The 25,381-nt window shown below is 37.9% G+C and overlaps 1 protein-coding gene across 1 annotated transcript in view; it reads right to left on the bottom strand.

The window, feature by feature from the left end:
* LOC128639099 (phospholipase A2 inhibitor and Ly6/PLAUR domain-containing protein) overlaps window positions 1–23,914 on the bottom strand; it is a 148,980-nt gene extending 125,066 nt beyond the window's left edge. Inside the window, exon 1 of the mRNA XM_053691250.1 lies at window positions 23,695–23,914. Within this exon, the coding sequence (XP_053547225.1) occupies window positions 23,695–23,743 (49 nt within the window). The 5' untranslated portion in view covers window positions 23,744–23,914. The remainder of the gene's footprint in view (window positions 1–23,694) is intronic.
* Window positions 23,915–25,381: the final 1,467 nt, after the last annotated feature.

The raw sequence follows: 25,381 nt of genomic DNA, 5'->3' as shown, positions 1-25,381 counted from the left end.
TTGTATGCTGAATCAATGGTGCCGGGATTATACAAAGATATCACAATTAATATCCTTAAATCACAATGTTCTACACTCTCTGGCGTGGTGGTTAAATCAAATAAATAAATTTAGTTCAAGGGGCCTCTTTTGTTTGGCCAACCTGGACTGTGATCACAACAGATGCGAGTCTTTCAGGTTGGGTAGCTGTCTGGGGATCTCTGACAGCACAATGGGGTTTGGAAATCTAAAGAGGCGAGATTACCAATCAATATTTTAGAACTCCGTGCAATTCTCAGAGCTCTTCAGTTTTGGCCTCTGTTGAAGAGAGAACCGTTCATTTGTTTTCAGACAGACAATATTACAATGGTGGCATATGTCAATCATCAGGTTGGGACTCACAGTCCCCAAGCTATGAAAGAAGTATCTCGGATACTTGTTTGGGGGGAATCCAGCTCCTGTCTAATTTCTGTGGTTCATATCCCAGGTGTAGACAATTGGGAGGCAGATTATCTCAGCCATCAGACTTTACATCCAGGGGAGTGGTCTCTCCATCCAGATGTGTTTTCTCAGATTGTTCAGATGTGTCTTCCAGAAATAGATCTGATGGCTTCTCATCTAAACAAGAAACTTTCCAGATACCTGTCCAGGTCCAGGGATTCTCAGGCGGAAGCAGTGGATGCGCTGACACTTCCTTGGTGTTATCAACCTGCTTATATCTTCCCACCTCTAGTTCTTCTTCCAAGAGTGATCTCCAAAATCATCATGGAACAATCATTTGTGTTGCTGGTGGCTCCATCATGGCCCCACAGGTTTTGGTATGCGGATCTTGTACGGATGTCCAGTTGCCAACCTTGGCCACTTCTGTTAAGGCCGGACCTACTGTCTCAAGGTCCATTTTTCCATCAGGATCTCAAATCATTAAATTTGAAGGTATGGAAATTGAACGCTTAGTTCTAAGTCATAGAGGTTTCTCTGACTCAGTAATTAATACTATGTTACAAGCTTGTAAATCTGTCTCTAGGAAGATTTATTATTGAGTTTGGAAGACTTACATTTCATGGTGTTCTTCTCATAAATTCTCTTGGCATTCTTTTAGAATTCCTAGAATTTTACAGTTTCTTCAGGATGGTTTGGATAAAGGTTTGTCTGCAAGTACTTTGAAGGGACAAATCTCTGCTCTTTCTGTTTTATTTCACAGAAAGATTGCTACTCTTCCTGATATTCACTGTTTTGTACAGGCTTTAGTTCATATTAAGCCTGTCATTAAATCAATTTCTCCTCATTGAAGTCTTAATTTGGTTTTGAGGGCGTTACAGGCTCCTCCATTTGAGCCTATGCACTCTTTGGACATTAAACTACTTTCTTGGAAAGTGTTGTTCCTTTTGTCCATCTCTTCTGCTAGAAGAGTTTCTGAGCTTTCTGCTCTTTCTTGTGAATCTCCTTTTCTGATTTTTCATGAGGATAAGGCGGTTTTGCAGACTTCATTTAAGTTCTTACCTAAGGTTGTGAATTTTAACAACATTAGTAGAGAAATTGTTGTCCCTTCCTTGTGTCCTAATCCTAAGAATTCTTTGGAAAAATCCTTACATTCTTTGGATGTGGTGAGATCTTTGAAATATTATGTTGAAGCTACTAAAGATTTCAGAAAGACTTCTAGTCTATTTGTTATATTCTCTGGTTCTAGGAAAGGTCAGAAGGCTTCTGCTATTTCCTTGGCTTCTTGGTTAAAGCTTTTGATTCTTCAAGCTTATTTAGAGTCGGGTCAGGCCCCGCCTCAGAGAATTACAGCTCATTCTACTAGATCAGTCTCCACTTCGTGGGCTTTTAAGAATGAAGCTTCAGTTGATCAGATTTGCAAAGCAGCAACTTGGTCCTCTTTGCATACATTTACTAATTTCTACCGTTTTGATGTATTTGCTTCTTCAGAAGCATTTTTTGGTAGAAAAGTTCTTCAGGCAGCTGTTTCAGTTTGATTCTTCTGCTGATGTTTTAAGTTTTTCTTTTCTTCATGAGAATAACTTATATTTTGGGTTGTAGATTAATTTTTCAGCATATGGCTGTTGTTTATTTTTATCCCTCCCTCTCTAGTGACTCTTGCATGGAGTTCCACATCTTGGGTATTTGATATCCCATACGTCACTAGCTCATGGACTCTTGCCAATTACATGAAAGAAAACATAATTTATGTAAGAACTTACCTGATAAATTCATTTCTTTCATATTGGCAAGAGTCCATGAGGCCCACATTTTTTATGGTGGTTATAATTTTTTTGTATAAAGCACAATTATTTCCAGATTCCTTTGTTGATGCTTTTTACACCTTTCTTTTTCACCCCACTACTTGGCTATTAGTTAAACTGAATTGTGGGTGTGGTGAGGGGTGTTTTTTTATTGGCATTTTGAGGTTTGGGAAACTTTGCCCCTCCTGGTAGGATTGTATATCCCATACGTCACTAGCTCATGGACTCTTGCCAATATGAAAGAAATGAATTTATCAGGTAAGTTCTTACATAAATTATGTTTTTTCTCTTGCGCTGCTATTACAGGTTTATAAAAAGCCTGCGTTAGCTGGAAATATGGTTGCGTTAAGCTCCATACCGCACCATAGCGCACACCAATACCAGCGCTGCTGAGAGCTGGTTTTACGTGCTCATGCACGATTTCCCCATAGACATCAATAGGGAGAGCCGGCTAAAAAAAAGCCTAACACCTGCAAAAGAGCAGCATAAAGCTCCGTAACGCAGCCCCATTGATTCCTATGGGGAAAGAAAAAGTTATGTTTACACCTAACACCCTAAAATAAAAACCACATTTAAACACCCCTAATCTGCTGACCCCGACATCGCCGCCACCTACATAACACTTATTAACCCCTAATCTGCCGCTCCTGACATCGTTGCCACTATAATAAACAAATTAACCCCTACACCTAACCCTAAGTCTAACCCTAACACCCCCTAACTTTAATATAATTAAAATAAATATAAATAAATATTTCAATTATTACCGAAATAATTCCTATTTAAAACAAAATACTTACCTATAAAATAAACCTTAAGCTAGCTACAATATAACTAATAGTTACATTGTAGCTATCTTAGGTGTTATTTTTATTTCACAGTTAAGTTTATATTTATTTTAACTAGGTAGACTAGTTAGTAAATAGTTATTAACTATTTACTAACTACCTAGCTAAAATAAATACATATTTAACTGTAAAATAAAACCTAACCTGCCCTACACTAACTCCTAACATTACAATAAAATTAACTAAAGTACATTAATTAAATACAATTAACTAAATTACAAAAAATAAAAAACACTAAATTACTGAAAATAAAAAAAGAAATTATCAAATTTTAAACTAATTACACCTAATATAATAGCCCTATCAAAATAAAAAAGCCCCCCCAAAATAAAATAAAAAACACTAGCCTAAACTAAGCTGCCAATAGCCCTTAAAAGGGCCTTTTGCCGGGCATTGCCCCAAATAAATCAGCTCTTTTACCTTTAAAAAAAAATACAAACACCGCCAACAGTAAAACCCACCACCCACACAACCACCTCCCCCCAAATAAAAACCTATCTAAAAAACCTAAGCTCTCCATTGCCCTGAAAAGGGCATTTAGATGGGCATTGCCCTTAAAAGGGCATTTAGCTCTTTTTCAGCCCAAACCCTAAGCTAAAAATAAAACCCACCCAATAAACCCTTAAAAAACCTAACACTAACCTCTGAAGATCTACTTACAGTTTTTGAAGACCAGACATCCATCCTCAACTAAGTGGTCCTCCAGATGGGCAGAAGTCTTCATCCAGACAACATTTTCTATCTTCATCCATCCGACGAGGAGCGGCTCCATCTTCAAGACATCTGGTGCAGAGCATCCTCTTCTGATGACGGGCTACTGAAGAATGAAGGTTTCTTTAAGGGATGTCATCCAATATGGCGTCCCTTGAATTCCGATTGGCTGATAGAATTCTATCAGCCAATCTGAATTAAAGGTGAAAAATCCTATTGGCTGATGCAATCAGCCAATAGGATTGAGCATCAATCCTATTGGCTGATTGGATCAGCCAATAGGATTGAGCTCACATTCTATTGGCTGATTGGAACAGCCAATAGAATGTGAGCTCAATCCTATTGGCTGATTGCATCAGCCAATAGGATTTTTTCACCTTTAATTCCGATTGGCTGATAGAATTCTATTAGCCAATCGGAATTCAAGGGACTCCATCTTGGATGACGTCCCTTAAAGGAACTTTCATTCTTCAGTAGCCCGTCATTAGCAGAGGATGCTCTGCGCCGGATGTCTTCAAGATGGAGCCCTCCGCGTTGGATGGATGAAAATAGAAGATGCCGTCTGGATGAAGACTTGTGCCTATCTGAAGGACCACTTCTGCCCGCTTGGATGAAGACTTCTTCCGGATTCGTTGAGGATGCATGTCCGGTCTTCAAAAACTGCAAGTGGATCTACGGGGGTTAGTGTTAGGTTTTTTTAAGGGTTTATTGGGTGGGTTTTATTTTTAGCTTAGGATTTGGGCTGAAAAAGAGCTAAATGCCCTTTTAAGGGCAATGCCCATCCAAATGCCCTTTTCAGGGCAATGGGGAGCTTAGGTTTTTCAAATAGGTTTTTATTAGGGGGGGTTGGTTGTGTGGGTGGTGGGTTTTACTGTTGAGGGTGTTTGCATTTTTTGTTACAGATAAAAGAGCTGATTTCTTTGGGGCAATACCCCACGAAAGGCCCTTTTAAGGGCTATTGGCAGTTTAGTTTAGGCTAGGTTTTTTTTATTTTGGGGGGGCTATTAGATTAGGTGTAATTCGTTTACAAATTTGATAATTTCTTTTTAATTTTCTGTAATTTAGTGTTTTTTATTTTTTGTAATTTAGTTAATTGTATTTAATTAATGTACTTAAGTTCATTGTATTGTAATGTTAGGAGTTAGTGTAGGGCAGGTTAGGTTTTATTTTACAGGTAAATTTGTATTTATTTTAGCTAGGTAGTTAGTAAATAGTTAATAACTATTTACTAACTAGTCTACCTAGTTAAAATAAATACAAACTTAACTGTGAAATAAAAATAACACCTAAGATAGCTACAATGTAACTATTAGTTATATTGTAGCTCGCTTAGGGTTTATTTTATAGGTATTTTGTTTTAAATAGGAATTATTTAGGTAATAATTGTAATATTTTTTTATATTTATTTTAATTATATTAAAGTTAGGGGGTGTTAGGGTTAGACTTAGGGTTAGGTTTAGGGGTTAATATGTTTATTATAGTGGCAGCGATGTCAGGACTCAGGAGCAGCAGATTAGGGGTTAATAATTTTATTTTAGTGTTTGCGATGTGGGGAGGCCTCAGTTTAGGGGTTAATAGGTAGTTTATGGGTGTTAGTGTACTTTTTAACACTTTAGTTATGAGTTTTATGCTACAGCTTTGTAGCGTAAAACTCATTACTACTGACTTTAGATTGCGTTACGAATCTTGACGGTATGGGCTGTACCGCTCACTTTTTGGCCTCCCAGGCAAAACTCGTAATACCAGCGCTATGGTAGTCCCAATGAAAAAGGACTTTTTGAAAGTTGCGTTAGTTCATTTGCGTTACGGCAAAAATTGTGTGCGGTACAACTTTTTTGACAAGACTCGTAATAGCAGCGGTAGTGAAAAAGCAGCGTTATGACCCATAATGCTGCTTTTTCACTCATAACGCAAAACTCGTAATCTAGCCATTTGTCAGGTAGATTTTTTTTTTTTTAATACTTCGTGCGGGCAGTTATTTTTTTTTTCTTAATACTTCGTAAGGGCGGTTAGATTTTTTTTAATACTTATTGAGGGCGGTTAGTTTTTTTTTTCCAATACTTTTTGCGGGCGGTTAGATTTTTTTGTAATACTTATTGTGGGCGCTTAGTTTTATTTTTGGAATACATATTGCGGGCGGTTAGCTTTTTTTTAAAAAAATACTTATTGCGGGCGGTTAGGGTTTTTTGTAATGCTCCGTTTGCCTTTGCTGCATCCTGGTGGATTCTGAAAATGGCAGGGTGATGAAAGAATCCACTTTCTGAATTATTTTGGCTGCCTTGCACTGCCAACATTCCTTTGAGGATGCGTGTGCAACTGGCGACAGCGACGGATGCGTTACAAATGCGATTATAGTATAGATATATTGTGTTTTTATATATTTGAAGTCAGATCCTTAGTTACCAATAATATTCAGTGCTTGTAATATCAGCATCGGTTGTACAGGCATGTGAATGTCACTTCAACAAAGTTCAATTTGAAGAAGATCTTTTGGGGAGAAAATTGATGATAAATCCTTGAGTCACTACCTAACTAGTAGTTGTAAACCTCTATTGATTTCTGGAAGCAGGCTGAACTATTAGTCCTACCTCTCAAGTCACCTATGTCACACAATATTGTCTTTTGAAAAACAATCAATAGATTAGATTAGATTTGAATTACTGAAATACAGATTTGTTTCCTCTCAGGCAGCTAAAGAGTTACTTTTTTTTTTGAGAAGCAACAGAGTGAAGGAGTTTTTCACCACCATATGGCCACGTTCCAGCCAAATATTCAGCAGGAGAAAGGGTCATAAACACAGTACAGGGAGAGTGATACACAGCTTTACACTGGGAGGAACCGGGGGTGGGGAGGGTGGGAGCAGAATGACTGGCAGCTTGAATTAGTGCCTGAGTTACTAGAAGGGTGCAGAACACAGACTGGATCACCAGCAAGATATATTAATGGGCCCTACACAAAGTTATATTTTTCAGCACTGCACAGTATTTCAGCAGCTTCTATTTTTAAAGCTGCACTTGACAACACGGATGCTCTGGAACTTGTTTCTTTATCAATATAAATTTGAGGCACATAAGGTGGAAAATAGATTTGCTGCTGATTTGCCTGTCCTGCCTACAGTTAATTAATGCAGCTTCTTGCAGCCAATGGTGTCTCTGTCTATAGCAACAACAGTAGAGGGTGCAAGAGAAAGGTTGTTGCGGCGTATTTAAATAAACATAAGTGATTACATCTGCTAGGGAATCTCCAGGGACATTTGTCAGGTCAAAAAAATCACGGGACATAAAGCAAAATAGGAGGATTGTCCCTGGAGTTTCAGAACTCTTGGCAACTATGCCCTTATCGCAGTGCTTTTTTAGCTTTTTACAATCTTTCACTACAGCCAGACAGTGCCAGTTCATGTGTGCCATATAGATAACATTGTGCTCAATCTTATGGAGAATGATAATGGGTTCACAAAAAAGCACAAATTAGCTAACATGCAAGATTATAAAAAGCTAAAAAATAATAAAAAAAAGATAAAGGGCAGTCTGCAGGGCCTTAGATACAGGTTATTATAGAGGTAAAAAAGTATATTAATATAATAGTGTTGGTTATGCAAAACTAGAGAATGGGTAATAATGGGATTATTTATCTTTTTAAACAATAACCAATTTAAAATTGACTGTCCCTTTAACATTATAGAAGACTAGTTAAAAGGACAGTAAAGTCAAACTAAACTTCAATTATTTATATAGAGCATGAGATTTTAGGCAACTTAACATTTTACTTCTGTTATCAAATTTGCTTTATCTTGTCATTCTTTGTTTAAAATAATTACCAGGTAGGTAATTGGAGGCAGCTGGAGCAGCATCCCGGAGATCCTCTCTTCACACGTCAGAAATGACTAATCCGGCTGCCTCCAATCACGGCTTCCCCCCCAGGGGAATCATTGCCTGAGACCATGCCGTGATACCATGTCTTAGACCGCTGCTTCTTAACTTATGTTTCTGGCGAGCCTGAAGGCTTGCTCATAAACAGCTGCATTTGCAGCTACATAATTCTCCCCTATAATGTAGGACTATACAATGTGTACATCACTACACTTACATTGACAAACTTAAAGGGACACTGAACCCAAATTTTTTCTTTTGTGATTCAGATAGAGCATGCAATTTTAAGCAACTTTCTATTTTATTCCTATTATTAATTTTTCTTCATTCTCTTGCAATCTTTATTTGAAAAAGAAGGCATCTAAGCTTTTTTTGATTCAGTACTCTGAACAGCACTTTTTTCGTGGATGAATTTATCCACCAATCAGCAAGAACAACCCAGGTTGTTCACCAAAAATGGGCCGGCATCTAAATTTATATTCTTGCATTTTAAATAAAGATACCAAGAGAATGAAGAAAATTGGATAATGAGACTTCAGACTCGCCAGAAACACAAGTCTAAAGGCCGCTGCTCCATAACCCTGTCCGCCTGCTCTGATGAGGCGGACAGGAATCGCCGGAAATCAACCCGATCGAGTACGATCGGGTTGATTGACACCCCCTGCTGGCGGCCGATTAACCGCGAGTCTGCAGGGGGCGGCGTTGCACCAGCAGCTCACAAGCGCTGCTGGTGCAATGCTGAATATGGAGAGCATATTGCTCTCCGCATTCATCGATGTCTGTCGGTCCTGATCCGCAGTGTCGGATCAGGTCCGACAGACATATGATAAATAGGCCCCGAAGAGTAAATTAGAATGTTGCTTAAAATTACATGCTCTATCTGAATCACGAAATAAAAAAATTGGGTTCAGTGTCCCTTTAAACAAAAGGAGAGGAATGCCCTGCCCTTGAGCACAATCAGTTGTAGATGCACTTTTATACAAAGAGAGCAACAGTTAGAAAGGCTCTCAAGCTTACATTTTAAAAGGAAATACATAGGAAAGTTGAGGGAGAGGGAAACATAAGTAGCAGAGACATCTTTAATTAAGTTGTATGCATCCCTTGAACCGATATGTTTTTAAGGAACACTTGAAGTGTTAGAGACAAGAGGAAAATCTGACTGAGTGAGGCAAGGAGTTCCATGTGATAGGTGCTAGAAATGTCTTGCAGACAAGAGTGTGAGGAAGTAATGAGAGATGAGGAGAGAAGTAGGTCTTGGGCAGAGTGGAGAGGTCAGGCTGGGGAGTAATTGCAGACTAGGACAGAGATATAGGAGAGTGCAGTGTTGGTGAGGACTTTGTATGTTAGCGTCAACATTTAGAATTGTATTCTTGAGGCTATCGGAAGCTAGTAAAGGTGTTGTCAAAGAGGTGCTGCAGATGTGGAGCGATGCATAAGGAAAATGAGCAGAGGCATTCATGATGGATTGCAGCAAGGACAATGCCTAAACACTATTGTCTGTTTATGTTAAATGTATCTCTCAACTTTCCCCAATTGGCCTTTTCAATGTCTATGATCCTATTATTATTAACTAATTTAGTGGACACAGCTGATGACACTGGCCTATAAATGTAACAATTGTATGGGGAAATCCTAGCAAGGACAGGAGGTAGTTTTGAAGATCAGACAAGGCAGAATTGCAGTAGTCAAGGGGGAAATGATAAGGGAGTGGATAATAATCTTAGTTGTGTCTTAAGTTAAGTAGTTACAAATTTTCGAGAGATTTTTAAGATGGAATCATGATCCGTGCACCAGCATTTTAAACACAGCACTTGCTCAGAGAACCTAAGGTGCTTGTATCATCTGCTAATGACTCAGTTTACATCACTCACCTGATACAAGCCCCCACTGACTCATTGCGAAGCTGCAGTATTTAACATGCTGGTGCACTGAGAATATCTAGCTATGCTTCACATGCAAAGAAAAAAATGCTAATACTAAACAAGTGATAACTTTTACCAGAAGCATTTTTGGCAACGTGTATTGTAAAAATGTTTCTATACAAAGATTAATCTAGTTGCATTTCAATTTGGACTGGAAAGCCCCTTTATCCAATACAGAATATGCAAACACAAAATTATCATTGTTACCCAAAACCTTATCTCTGGTCTAAACCATTACACATCCATGTCAAACCCACACATTAGGGCAGATTTTTACAATGTTAGGCAGACATTTTGAACAATTATATTGTAGACAGATGGCTAAAAACTGCACCTTATGGGGCCTCCTTGGGTGAGTGAAGGGGAGGATTATGGTAAGAGAGAGACCCTTAGAGAGGACAGTATTTAGTGCAGTGAATATAGAAACATAGAATTTGACGATAGATAAGAACCAAAAAGACTCATCAAGTCTACCCATATTACGTTACTTTTTCCTTAGGCTAGCCTTATGCATGTCCCAGGCATTTTTTATTCATTTACAGTCTTTGTGTTTACTACCGCAGATGGAAGTTTATTCCATAAATCCACCACCCTTTCTGTAAAAAAATGCTTCCTCAAATTTCTCCTGAATCTGCTACTCTCTAACGTAACTTTTTCTGTGAAAACCAATCACAAAACAAGGGCGCCTCCTGGTGGGATATAGTAGAGACAAGATAGAATAGGCAGAAACAAGTGAATGCTCACAAATGGAGCAGCACCCAATTGTGCTAAGTAAGGCGGACTGGAAAGTTGCAGTGTCCCAACTCACTGAAACAGACAGAGATCTGAGAAATGTGTTGCTTTCCGTGTTTTAATATATCAGAGTCATTTGTTTGAACTCTATTTTTATTAAATTGTGAACTACTATTATACTTGAGAGTCTGAGCTTATTTCACTCATTGAGGACACCTGGGATACCGGTACTCACGCTGGGCCAGTGAGCTGTGACACTGCAAGCTTCCAGTCCGCCTTACTTAGCACAATTGGGTGCTGCTCCATTTGTGAGCATTCACTTGTTTCTGCCTATTCTATCTTATCTCTACTATATCACACTAGGAGGCGCCCTTGTTTTGTGATTGGTTTTCACAGAAAAAGTTTGTCTCGATTGAGTTGGACGGCAAGGAGCTCACTCCCACCAGGGGTGGTCCAACTTGTGATATTTCATCAGTCCGAATCTGAAACCAGGAGCACCACCAAAGGATTGACTGCCTTGGGGATCCATCTATGGACTGACATTTGGACCAGCTAAGATATATTAGGACTATTGTTATTTTGCTATTAGACTCAATTGAGTCTCATTATACTACCATTTATTCTAAATATATATTTGGTTACAGAAATTTGTATTTTAGATACATTTTATATCCATATATTCCCCTCCTTTTTGCGGCCCCTAGAGATGACACAAAGATTTATGCATCAACAGAATAGGACCCATCTAACTACTAGATTGTAAACCCTTGTTTTGACATTTATTTTTCTGTGGAAAATTATTTCAGCTTCTACTCTGTTAAGTCCCTTCACATATTTGAAGGTCTCTAACATGTCACCTCTTTCCCTTCTATCCTCTAAACTATACATATTTAGGTCAGGAAGTCTTTCTTTGTACATTTTATATTGTAGACCATGTACCAGTTTAGTAGCCCTCTTTTGGACAGCTTCTAGTTTATTTATATCTTTCTGAAGATTTGGTTGGAGGCCTATTTATAAAGCCGTCAACCGCAAATACGCTGGAATTCCGCAGCGTAATTGTGGAGAGCCTGATTCCCCTTATTTATCAAAGCCTTCAGACCGGCAAAAGTTTAAATATGTGACGTAACATACGATCCGCCGGTCTCAGTCCGACACAGATTGATGCTTACGTCATTACAGATGTTCCGAATGCAAATTCAGCACTATCTGACTACTTTTGCTAGTTAAAAATTTTTTAACAGGTACGCTCGCCACTATTCCGGCCCAGCGGATGCCATAGGAATCAATGGGAGTCTGAAAGCAGCGAAAGCTCATGTTCGCTGCTGCCTGATATCCCATTGATTTCTATGGTAGAATAAAAGTAAAGTTTACACCTAACACCCTAACATAAGGCCCGAGACTAAACACCCCTAATCTGCCGCCCGACATTGCTGCCACCTACATTATACTTATTAACCCCTAATCTGCCCCCTAATCTGCCGCCCCGACATCGCCGCCACCTATATTATACTTATTAACCCCTAATTTGCACCGCCGCCACCTACATTATACTTATTAACCCCTAATCTGCCGCACACTACACCGCCGTCACCTACATTATACTAATCTACCGCCCGACACCGCTGCCACCTACATAAAGTTATTAACCCCTATTCCGCCACTCCCAGACCCCGCCGCCACCTACATAATGTTATTAACCCCTATCCCGCCGCTACTGGAGCCCACCGCAACTAAATAAATGTATTAACCCCTAAACCCCTGGCCTCCCACATTACTAGCACTTACTAAACCTATTAACCCCTACATCGCCATAAACTAAATTAACCTATTAACCCCTAAACCTAACAACCCGCTAACTTTACATTAAAATTACAACATCCCAATTTTATAATAAATTTAAACTTACCTTTAGAATTAAATTAAACTATATTTAACTATTAATTAACCTACCCTAACTGTTATACTAAAATTACATTAAACTATATTGGAATAGCCAATAGAATGCAAGCTCAATCCTATTGGCTGATTGGATCAGCCAATAGGATGAAAGCTCAATCCTATTGGCTGATTGCAACAGCCAATAGGATTTTTTCAACCTTAATTCCGATTGGCGAATCGGAATATAAGGGATGCCATCTTGGATGACATCATTTAAAGCAACACTCATTCGGAAGAAGACGTCGTAAGAAGAGGATGCTCTGCGCCAGATGTCTTGAAGATGGATGAAGATAAAAGATGCTGTCTAGATGAAAACTTCTGCCCGTCTGGAGGACCACTTCTGTCGGCTTTAAGGAGGACTTTGGCCCGCTTGGATGAAGACTTCTGCCGGCTTCGCTGAGGACTTCTGCCGCTTCGTTGAGGATGGATGTCGGCTCTTCAGAAACTGTAAGTGGATCTTCGGGGGTTAGTGTTAGGCTTTTTTAAGAGCTTATTGGGTGGGTTTTATTTTTAGATTAGGGTTTGGACTTTTCAAAAAGAGCTAAATGCCCTTTAAAGGGCAATGCCCATACAAATGCCCTTTTCAGGGCAATGGGGAGATTAGGTTTTTTAGATTAGGTTTTTATTTGGGGGCTCTTAGATTATTTATTTCATAGGGCTCTTAGACTAGGTGTAATTAGTTTAAATATTTGATAATTTATTTTTTATTTTGTGTAACTTAGTGTTTTTTAATTTTTGTAACTTAGTGTTTGTTATTTTTTGTAACTTAGTTGTTAGTTTTTTGTAACTTTGTAATTTTTAATAGTAAATTTAAATTATTTGAGTAGGGTTAGGTTTTTAACTGTATAATATAGTTAATTTAATTTGTAGTTTAATGTAATTTTAGTATAACAGTTAGGGTAGGTTAATTATTAGTTTAATATAGTTTAATGTAATTTTAGTATAATAGTTAGGGTAGGTTAATTAATAGTTTAATATAGTTCAATTAAAAATCTAAAGGTAAGTATTAATTTATTATAAGATAGGGGTGAGTTAACATTTAATATAAAGTTAAGTGGTTGTTAGGTTTAGGGGTTAATAGGTTAATTTAGTTTATGGCGATGTGGGAGGCCAGAGGTTTAGGGGTTAATACATTTAGTTAGTTGCGGCGGGGTCCAGGAGTGGCGGAATAGGGGTTAATAAGTTTATTAGAGTTGCGGCGGTGTCGGGGAACAGCAGGATAGGGGTTAATACATTTATTTAGTTGCAGTGGGCTCCGGGAGCGGAGGGATAGGGGTTAATAACATTATTAGAGTTGCGTCGGTGTCGGGGAGCGGCAGAATAGGGGTTAAAAAGTTTATTAGATTTGCAGTGGGCTCCGGGAGCGGCCGGATAGGGGTAAATAACTTTATTTAGTTGCGGCATGGTCTGGGAGTGGCGGGATAGGGGTTAAACAGTTTAGTATAGTGGCGGTGTTTAGTAACAGGGTATAAATAAAGCTTGGAAAAAGCCGAATAGCAGCGAGATCGATGACTGTTAGTTAGCAACAGTCCGCTGCTCATCGCCCCGTACTTGGTGCGCGGCTTTTTGATAGCTTTTTATATAAATATGGAGAGCATATTCAGGTCAGCGGCCGTGATGTTAGGCGATCTTAGGCAAACGTATTGGTGCCGTCGAATGCAAGTAAGTTGACGGCTTGATAAGTAGGCCTCTTGGCCTAACTAATGATCTGTAAAGTGGCATAAGAACCTTGCTATTTCTGCTACTAATACCTCTTCAAATGCAACCAAGTATTCGACTGGCCTTACTGGCTGCACTACTGCATTGTGTACCAAATTTTAAATAATCTGATAATAATAATTCCCAAGTTCTTTTTCTTCTTTAGTTACAGTCAGTAATGTACTATTGAGACTATATTTGGTCTTTGGGTTTTAGGATCCTATATGCATAATTTTGCTCTTGATTATATTAATTAATTAATACATTTCAGATCTCATTTATTTGACCAGTCCTCTAGTTTTTTTAATATCACTGTTGCTTTGATCAACCCCTACTGGAACATCAACTCTGTTACAAATTTTTGTATCATCAGCAAACAAGCAAACCTTGCCCTTAAACTAACTTCCAATATAACTTATGAACATGTTAAACAAAACAGGCCCAAGAACTGACCCTTGGGGAACACCACTAGTAACTGATGCCTCAGTTGAATGTACTCCATTAATTGAAACCCTCAGTCGTCTATCTTTAAGCCAGCATTCTACCCACTTAACAATCTTAGCATCTACTCCAGGGCAATAGATTTTGTGAATGAGTTTGTTGTGTGGGACGGTGTCAAATGCTTTGCTAAAGTCTAGATATGCAACATCTATGCAACCCTAGTTACATGATAAAAGAAATCAATTAGAGTAGTCTGATATGATCTTCCAGCAGTGAAACCATGCTGTCCTTTGTCTTCTAAGTTTTGTCTGAAGGAAAGACACAAGTCTTTCCTTTAAAAGAGTTTCCATTAATTTCCCTGCAATTGAGGTCAAACTGACTGGCCTATAGTTAGCAGAATCTTCCCTACTACCCTTTTTATGAAGCAGGACTACATTGGCAATTTTCCAGTCTTTTGGAACAACTCCTGTTAGAAGTGACTATTTAAATAAATCAGCTAATGGAGTAGCTATCACTGATTGAAGTTCTCTTAGAACCCTTGGATGAATATTATCTGGACCCACAGACTTATTTACTTTTATTTTGAATAAAGCCCTTGAAACCTCTTCCCCTATAAAAAGAAAAGTACTACTCAAATTATCATTTACAGTAACACCCCTTAATAGAATATCACTAACTTTACCATCTGTTGTAAAGACTGAACAAAATGAATCATTATATAGTTGGTGGGAATCGCACTTATGAGTATTACAGCTTGGTTAGTGAGTGGGTAATGCAGTGTGGGTATTAGTGGATAAGGTGCTCATTTTGTGGGTTGCTTGTGGGCAGAATACTGTTACATTCTTAATTAAAGGGACACAAAACTCAAATCCTTTCTATCCTCGTTCAGACAGAGCATTCAGTTTAAAAAAAATACTTTCCAATTTTCTTTTACTATCAAATTTGTTTAATTTTTTTTTGGTATTCTTTGTTGAAAGAGCAGAAATGCACTACTGGGAGTTGGCTGAAAGTCAGTGACAAGAGGCATATATGTGCAGCCATCAATCATCAGCTTCTGAGCCTACCTAGGCATATTTTTCAGCAAAGCATACAAGGAGAATGAAACAAATTAGATAATGGAAATACATTAAAAAGTTATTTAAAATTGCACGCTCTATTTTCATCATGAAAAAAGAAATGTTGGTTTCATGGTCTATTAATTAGGGAGCATTCTACCTATTCTTGTATATAAGGAGTTATTTCATTAGAGGCATATTGTGACAAAGGAAGCTATTAACCCCTTAATGACCACAGCACTTTTCCATTTTCTGTCCGTTTGGGACCAAGGCTATTTTTAAATTTTTGAGGTGTTTGTGTTTAGCTGTAATTTTCCTCTTACTCATTTACTGTACCCACACATATTATATACCGTTTTTCTCGCCATTAAATGGACTTTCTAAAGATACCATTATTTTCATCATATCTTATAATTTACTATAAAAAAAATTATAAAATATCAGGAAAAAATGGAAAAAAACACACTTTTTCTAACTTTGACCCCCAAAATCTGTTACACATCTACAACCACCAAAAAACACCCATGCTAAATAGTTTCTAAATGTTGTCCTGAGTTTAGAAATACCCAATGTTTACATGTTCTTTGCTTTTTTTGTAAACTATAGGGCCATAAATACAAGTAGCACTTTGCTATTTCCAAACCATTTCTTTTCAAAATTAGCGATAGTTACATTAGAGCACTGATATCTTTCAGGAATCTCTGAATATCCATTGACATGTATATATATTTTTTTTAGTAGACAACCCAAAGTATTGATCTAGGCCCATTTTGGTATATTTCATGCCACCATTTCACCGCCAAATGCAATCAAATAGAAAATATCGTTCACTTTTCACAAATTTTTTCACAAACTTTTGGTTTCTAACTTAAATTATTTACAAACAGCTTGTGCAATTATGGCATAAATGGTTGTAAATTCTTCTCTGGGATCCCCTTTGTTCAGAAATAGCAGACATATATGACTTTGGTGTTGCTTTTTGGTAATTAGAAGGCCGCTAAATGCCACTGCGCACCACACGTGTATTATGCCCAGCAGTGAAGGGGTTAATTAGGGAGCATGTAGGGAGCTTTTTGGGGTAGTTTTAGCTTTAGTGTAGTGTAGTAGACAACCCCAAGTATTGATCTAGGCCAATTTTGGTATATTTCATGCCACCATTTCACCGCTAAATGCGATCAAATTAAAAAAAACGTTAATTTTTTCTCAATTTTAGGTTTCTCACTGAAATTATTTACAAACACCTTCTGCAATTATGGCACAAATGGTTGTAAATGCTTCTCTGGGATCCCCTTTGTTCAGAAATAGCAGACATATATGGCTTTGGCATTGCTTTTTGGTAATTAGAAGGCCTCTAAATGCCGCTGCGCATCACACGTGTATTATGGCTAGCAGTGAAGGGGTTAATTATGTAGCTTGTAGGGAGCTTGCAGGGTTAATTTTAGCTTTAGTGTAGAGCTCAGCCTCCCACCTGAAACATCAGACCCCCTGATCCCTCCCAAACAGCTCTCTTCCCTCCCCCACCCCACAATTGTCCCCGCCATCTTAAGTACTGGCAGAAACTCTGCCAGTACTAAAATAAAAGGTATTTGGCCCTTTTTTTTTTAAAAAAAAAAAGCATATTTACATATGCTGATGTGTAGGATCCCCCCTTAGACCCCAACCTCACTGATCCCCCACCAAACTGCTCTCTAACCCTTCCCCTCTGCAATAATGGGCGCCATCTTGGGTACTGGCAGCTGTCTGCCAGTACCCAGTTTTGTAACAAAATGTGCCTTTTTTTTAAAAAAATTCCCTTTTCTGTAGTGTAGCTTCCCCCCCCCACCGAGACCAACCCCCAACCCCTTCCAGGACCCTTAGATTGCATTTTAGTGGGGGTTTTTTTTCAACTTTTCAACTTTTTTTTTTCTGTAGTGTAGCGGTTCCCACCCGCTCCCGCCCCGTGCACGCGCCCACCCACCACCCCCGTGCACTCGCGTGCGCCCCCGTAGCTCCCGCCCCCGATCCCGCCCCCCTCCACTCCACATAGCGCACCGATGGCCTTCACCCGCCTCCCACGTAAGCTCCCACCCACCAACGATACCGGCCATCGATGTCCGGTGCAGAGCGGGCCACAGAGTGGCTCTCTCTGCATCGGATGGCCAAGGGGGGTTATTGCAGGATGCCTCCATATCGAGGCATCACTGCAATAACCGGAAAGCAGCTGGAAGCGAGCAGGATCGCTTCCAGCTGCTTTCCAGACCAAGGACGTACGCCACACGTCCTCGGTCATTAACTGACTTTTTTTTGAGGACGTGTGGCGTACGTCCTTGGTCGTTAAGGGGTTAAAGGGACATGAAACCCAAAAATGTTCTTTCAAGATTCAGATAAAGCATTTAACTTTAAACAATTTTAATTTGTTCACATATCTTAAGTGAGCATTTATAAGTGAGGCATTAAGAATTGGGCAAAATAATACAAGAATTAGAACAAGGATTGAACAAGGGGCAAGACATTTCATGTGCTGTTGTAATACTGTGTGTAATAGTGTGTTTCAATGTTTCCCTCTTTTGTAAAAATACTCATTATGTTTATGTTACTTTTTACTACATCTTGCCTCTATAGAAAAATACTCTATTCAATGACTCCTTCCCACCCACTATCTGCACTATTCATTAGCCCATCTCTTTTACCCTCACCTCACTTGCACTCATGAACTTTACACATTCTTAAACACACTCTCTCTTCCCTGCACCTCATCCCAAAAATCAATACTGCAAATCTGTATTTCATCTTATGTCACTCTCCCTCTTGCTCATATTTGCTGCTTGTGATATCTACCCTACACCAGGTCCCCCACAACTTCCTAGCCTTGCAGACCTATATGTGCCTTTCCAGATACTTAGAAAACAAAACTGTGGTAACCTTACTCAAATTCCTCTTGTATCTAAAGCCAACACCCCCTTCACTTGTGTACTCTGAAACTCTTGACATGTTTGCAACCAGCTCACTTCTATCCATGACCCCTTTTTTCCCACTCCCTCAACCTCCTGGCTCTCACAGAAACCTGTCTCTCTCCTTATGACACAACATCCACTGCTGCACTGTCACATGGGGGTCTCCAATTCTAAGCAAGATTACTTCTCTTTATCTCTACTCTTTCTTCAAACCCAAAACTTCTGTTCTCCACTTTCAATAACCTTCTCCACCCAGCCCAACCTCATAATACAACTTCTCTGTCAGCTCAAGATTTTGCCAGCCACTTAAATAAAAAAATCGACTCTACCAGAAATGAAATAATCAAAAGCTCACAATCATCCAAATCCCACAAAGCCATAAATTCAGCTCTTTCGCCAATGTTACTGAGGAACAAGTTTCTACCCTTATACTGTCCTCCCACCTCACTACCTGTCCCCTCAATACCATCCCCTGACAGCTACACCCCTCCATCTCTTCTACCCTTACCCATATATTCACACAAATGTGCAACCTCTCTCTCAGCACTAGTATATTTCCTTTATTTCTAAAACATTTACTGGTCACACCTATCCTCAAAAAACCTTTTCTTGATACAACCACCCCATCCAACTACCACCCTATTTCCCTACTTCCCCTTGCCTCAAAGATTCTTGAAAAGCTTGTGTTTGCACATCTATCCAATTTCCTTTCATTAAACTCCCTTCTTGACCTACTACAATCTGGATTTTACCCATTACACTCCATAGAGATAGCAATCATAATGGTTACCAATGACCTACATAGAGCAAAATTGAAAGGCCACTTCTCTCTGCTAATCCTCCTTGATCTGTCTGCAGCCTTTGATACAACTGACTACCCTCTTTTGCACTAAACTCTTAATCCTTTGCTATTTGCGACACAGCCCTCTCTTGGTTCTCTTCCTACCTGTCTAAGCTTACCTTTAGTGTAGCTTTCTTTGGTGCATCCTCTGCCACTTCACCACTTTCTGTTGGGGTACTGCAAGGCTTTGTTCTTGGTCTCCTTATCTTCTCAATCTACACATCATCACTAGGTTCCTTAATAAAGTCCCACAGGTTTCAATATCATGTGTATGCTGATGACACCCAAATCTACCTCTCTGCACCAGACCTATCTCCTTCCTTGCTAACGCGTGTCACTAACTGTCTTTCTCATATCTCATCCTGAATGTCCTGTCACTACCTTTAGCTAAATCTCTCCAAAACTGAGCTGCTTATTTTCCCCTCTTTTTTTCTAAAATCTCCACCCACCCTTTTTTTCTATAACTGTCAATAATTCCATCATTACCCTTACCCCACATGCCCGATGCCTTGGGGTTACACTTGACTCAAATCTTGCTTTCACTCCTCACATTCAGTTTTTGGCCAATTCCTGCTGCTTCCACCTTAAAAACATATCTAAAATTTCCTTACACAAGATACAACTAAGATTTTAATCCACACTCCACCTTGATTACTGCAACTCCCTCCTCTCTGGTTTCCCTAGCTGCCATCTAGCTCCTTTACAATCCATAAATAATGCCTCTGCCAGGCTCGTCTTCCTAACTCATCGCTCTTCATCTTCTGCACCTCTCTGCCAATCCCTTCACTGGCTTCCTCTAGCCTCCAGAATTAAACACAAAATTCTGACTCTGACATACAAGGCTCTCAACTGCACTGCTCCCCCTATATCTTAGACCTTGTATACAGATACTCTCCCTCACTTTCCCTTCACTCTGCCTATGACCTCCTCTTGTCCTCCTCTCTTGTTACCTCCTCCCATTCCTGTCTACAGAACTTCTCCAGACTGACCGCTATCGTGTGGAACTCTCTGCCTCACTCCACAAGACTTTCCCCTAGTTTTGAAAGTTTCAAGCACTCCCTAAAGAATCTACTATTCAGGGATGAAAACAACCTACACTAACCTTTCCTAACCCCAGTTCCTCTGCTCCTTTGTTATCCCCTTGAACCCCCTTAGCATCTACGCCTATGAGCCTAGCTGTTTGCAGATCATTTTGATAAGAGCTGACTATAACAGTGCATCTCTCGGCAGGGCCCTCTAACCTTTTGATCCCTATAAATGTCACCTGCATACCATTTCTATGTTTAAAGCACTGCGGAATCTGTTGGCACTCTATAAATGACTGATAATAACAATAATAATAATAACTTTCTAATTTTCCTTTATTAAAAACCCTGCTTCATTCTTTCTATATCCTTTGTTCAAGGAGCAGCAAATGCCCTTCTGTGAGCTAGCTGAGCACATAATATGAGTGAACAACAAGAGGCAAATATGTGAAGGAACCAATCAGCAGCTTACTCCCAGTAGTACATTGCTTCTCCTGAGCCTACCTAGGTGTGCTTTTCAACAAAGGATACCAAGAGAAAGAAGCAAACTAGATAACAGAAGACAATTTGAAAGTTAAAATTTTATGCTCTATCTGAATGATGAAAGTTTAATTTTGACTTCATTGTCCCTTTAAGAGACAGTAAACATGTGTTCAAATTTTGATGTAAAATGTTTAGGTATGTGTAATAAAACAGCTTTGCATTTAACTTTATTTATTTTACCTCCTTTTCATGTAATTTAGATTTAAAAATATACGATTTTTTTTTTATTCTCAGAACTGTAAATGTACACTGCAGACTTATCAAGGCTAACCCTACTACATATATGTCCTTGATTTGCTTTAACAGATAACATCTGTAAAACAATTCACTTTATACTAACTTAATTATCGTGAATAGCCTTGTTGTCTGCAGAATCAAACTCTAATTGGCTCTTTCAAATAAAGCAAGTGGTGGGTGGTTATTGAAAAAAAATTCTATCAAACAAGTGGATATATATATGTATATATATATATATATATATATATATATATATATATATATATATATATATATGTTGCGGGTAAAGTAAAAAACTTGGTAATCCTAGCATTACCTGGGTAAACCTGACATTACCCAAGTGACTGTGGGTAAAGCCCGATGTAACATGATTAATCTTTTCAGATTGCATCGAGTCACTGCATCAAACATATATACGATGCACTGTAATTCCCCCTCCTTTACTATTATTTTTGCCTCCGCCTGGGGAGTTCAAGTGGGGCTAGGCCCCCCTTGTAAACCTCATTCCCCAAGGTTCACTTTGGGTGTATGCCAGAGGATTGGCGAGGATCCTTCCTTCAACTCCCTAGGTAAAAAAATTGTGTAGATGGGGGAATTACATTACATCAGGCTTTACCCATAGTCGCTTGTGTAATGTCAGGTTTACCCGGGTATTCCTAAGATTACCCGGATTTCAGACTTTACCCATAACATATATATATATTTAAATATCTAGACTTGGCTGATATTTTATTCTATGGCAAAGCAACATAAATGTCTTGTAATTACAAAGTGTTTACTGTACCTTTAACCCTATTATCCATATATTTATTTGTTGATGTCAATATAGGCTAAGGGTATGTCTAATGGAGGTCCCATTCAATATATAATAATGAAGCAATATTTATTCCTATCATATAACAATGTATATTGATCATATCTACACTTTTTATAACTCAGATAAATGTTGTTATCATTTATAAAACAAAACCAAAAAAAAAATATATTTTAGGGCAATATTTTCTTGGGCATCGTCAGACAAGCACATTATAAAAAGCTTTAATGATATATTTCACAAACAGAGGATTCAACACTGAAACCTGTTTTCAATATATTATTTTATAGTAGAAATGAATCACAGCTAGAGCGCACTCAATCATATACTATCACATTACTATATAGTAGAAATTTAACTTAATTACCACTAGAGGGTACTATCAATCCTATTATCAAAATACATTATAAATTGTGTCATTCTGTTATATTTACACACACAGTTTGCTCTCATTGCAGAATTACAAGTTCCTCTTGATTATTATTTTTTTTAATCAGATCTATGGGCATATTGATATAATTCAGAGCATATATTTTGGTCCACAAAAATAGACATATGTTTTTTTTTTTTAAAAACACTTTTTTTTTCTACATAATAACTATCACCTGCCACCCTGTTTATCTCGTAAGGGCATAATAAACAGTAAATACATGCTGGACATAATGATGTATTCCATGCAAATCTTAGCCTTAGCATAATATATAGCTGTATTTTTACCATTATATTAGTTGTTTAAATACTGATGATATGTGTAAAAGTTTACTTTCTTTGAAGTACTCTAGATTCTATAAAGTAATTGGGTGCTGCCATGTTTGAAATAGTGTTCTTTTTATCTCTGTCCTCTGTGGAGAACAATTAGGGAAAGATATATTGTATAAACCAGGCTATATAGTAGAGTTTGTGTAAACACGGCTGTGCATTAGTCAGTTTATTTGCCTGTTTTATATCTGTTCCTACACCTGACAGAACAGAAGCGGTCTCAGTACAGTGTTTACATCAGGACAGTGAGATCATCTTAAAACTTGAATTTAAACATGGCAATGTCTATTATTTTATAGAAACTCAGTGGAATTTAAAAAAAACTAAAATTTTCAGAGTTAAATTAAAGAAAAGGGGACAACATAAATAATGACATATATTACATAGTTTTTTTAACTGCACATAATTAAACATTTTATATTACAATCCCATACTGTTTAAAATGCCTTTAACTTGCAACACAATATTTTAAGAAACTGTGGCATTGCAACTAGCTTATTGCAAATAATATCTCATGTTTCAAAGCAGTATCTGAACTGTTCATTAGGTAGTTATTTTTTAATAGATAACTATTTTTAATGATCAACAGAAAAACATTTAAGTGAAGAATTTGTATGATGTCATGAACAGAATTAAACATTAATGTTGCAATATTTATTGATATATAAATGTTTAGCTGCAAAACAAATGAAAGTACATTACAATTTGGTTGGAATTACCTCAACAATAGGTTCTACAACATTAAATTGCAGGTTTATGGTTTTCATGTTTAAGTGAATTATAGTTATATGCACACATAGGAAGCTATTATTTATAAAGCATAAACTATATTCTTTCAATAAAAAGGGAGATTTATCAATAAATATTTTGATGGGTAACAATAAAACCCTGTGTGTCACAAATATGAAAAAAAGCAGTTAAAAATATGTTAAGATACAGAAAACTAAACAAATAATGATCAGCAAAAACAAATAATTAAAAAACAACAACTTTTCTTTGTAATGTAAATGCCAAGATGAAATGTAATAGTAAGGTGAACCTGTTAGACGTTTTGTATTTGGCAGATGTAATTATTAACTAACATTTTAGTCAGCTAAATCACTTACCAGTATTTGTAAACACAGATAGGATAAATATGGTTGTGTAGATGTTCATGATGCTAGGTTGTAATATAAAAATATGAGAAATAAAATATGAAATAAGTAGAATATGCTCTCTTTGTATACTCCAAGATTATAAGGCGTTGGCTCTGCTGACTAGGCTTCAGATGAGATGGGTAAGGGAGGGAGAACTTTAATGGGAGTTGAAGAGATATAATTGCAGTCAGTAACAGACCACTTTTAGAAAAACACTACGGTTATAAACCCAACCCACTCTACAGTTATAATGTCACAAATTTTGTGATGCCAGTATTCTGGCTGCACTAAAAAAATTGGACTATGTGAGCTATTTAGTTTTTTTTAATGACATTTTTTGATTAAAATTAAAGGTTAACTCCCCTATTGTTTGCAGTCAAAGTAACTGTGGGCCCCAGAGAGGGGTAAATAACAAGTGTTGTGCAAGGCTCTATCATTAAAGTTTCCAGAAAGCTGTTTTCATTCCCATTGTGCAAGCTAGGGAAATTTACAGATGCCTGTGAGATCTGTTTGCATGATTAAACTACACTTGCAAACTACACTATTTTGAACCTTCATATTTGAGAATAATTTTGCAATGAAAACTGCAGATTTAGACAAACAAACACTTTGAAAAGCGCCAAACACATATAACCTTGGAAAGCTGTTAAATAAGCAAAAGCTAGGAATGTTTTCCAACAAAATTGCTTATAAATTCCAATAGTGTTAAAACATACAATACAGTGAAAATTGATAGTAATTAAAATAAAACTTCCTACTTTATTGCAGTATATGTCTCTTTAAATGCTCGTGTGGCAATGTCCAAAAGTAGAAGCAGTTCTCTTTTTTCCCTTGTGCAGCTCCTTTTAAATCACTGGTGTGATAGCGATGAGATAGAAACTAAAAAAAGAAAGATATGGAGCACAAGGAAGAAAGCAGAAAAAAGATCATAGTGCAGTATATCAATATTAAAATGACAATTTATTAATAACAAAAAACAGACTCACGAACAAACCCTCAAACAATATGAGGTATGTGGCAGCGTGTTGTATAGATGTTACTATACGTATTCCCAATATCCAGTTTCTCCCTCCTGGTTAACCTGGCTATGTCCGTCCAGACTCAGTGTTATTAGTAGGAAGACAGGATATACGGTTTGTAGTCCTTCAAAAGAAACTTCCCTCCTGCGGTAGGTTACGCGTTTGACGAAGTGGGAGGAGTCCCGCGAAACGCGTAAGGCCACGCCCACACGCACACGCACACGTTGTAGCTACGTTGTAAACCCTCTAGGTTAGGAGTATCTGTTGCCGGCTACACAGGTTAACCTACCGCAGGAGGGAAGTTTCTTTTGAAGGACTACAAACCGTATATCCTGTCTTCCTACTAATAACACTGAGTCTGGACGGACATAGCCAGGTTAACCAGGAGGGAGAAACTGGATATTGGGAATACGTTTAGTAACATCTATACAACACGCTGCCACATACCTCATATTGTTTGAGGGTTTGTTTGTGAGTCTGTTTTTTGTTATTAATAAATTGTCATTTTAATATTGATATACTGCACTATGATCTTTTTTCTGCTTTCTTCCTTGCGCTCCATATCTTTCTTTTTTTAAAACTGCAGATTTAGTTTGTCAAATTAGTTGTTTTATATTATTCATTTCACAAATTTCCCG

The sequence above is a fragment of the Bombina bombina genome, chromosome 8 (assembly GCF_027579735.1).
Source record: "Bombina bombina isolate aBomBom1 chromosome 8, aBomBom1.pri, whole genome shotgun sequence".
NCBI classification, from domain to species: domain Eukaryota; kingdom Metazoa; phylum Chordata; class Amphibia; order Anura; family Bombinatoridae; genus Bombina; species Bombina bombina.
Note: the sequence above shows the minus strand (reverse complement) of the source record. Positions and strands in the feature narration are given on the sequence as shown.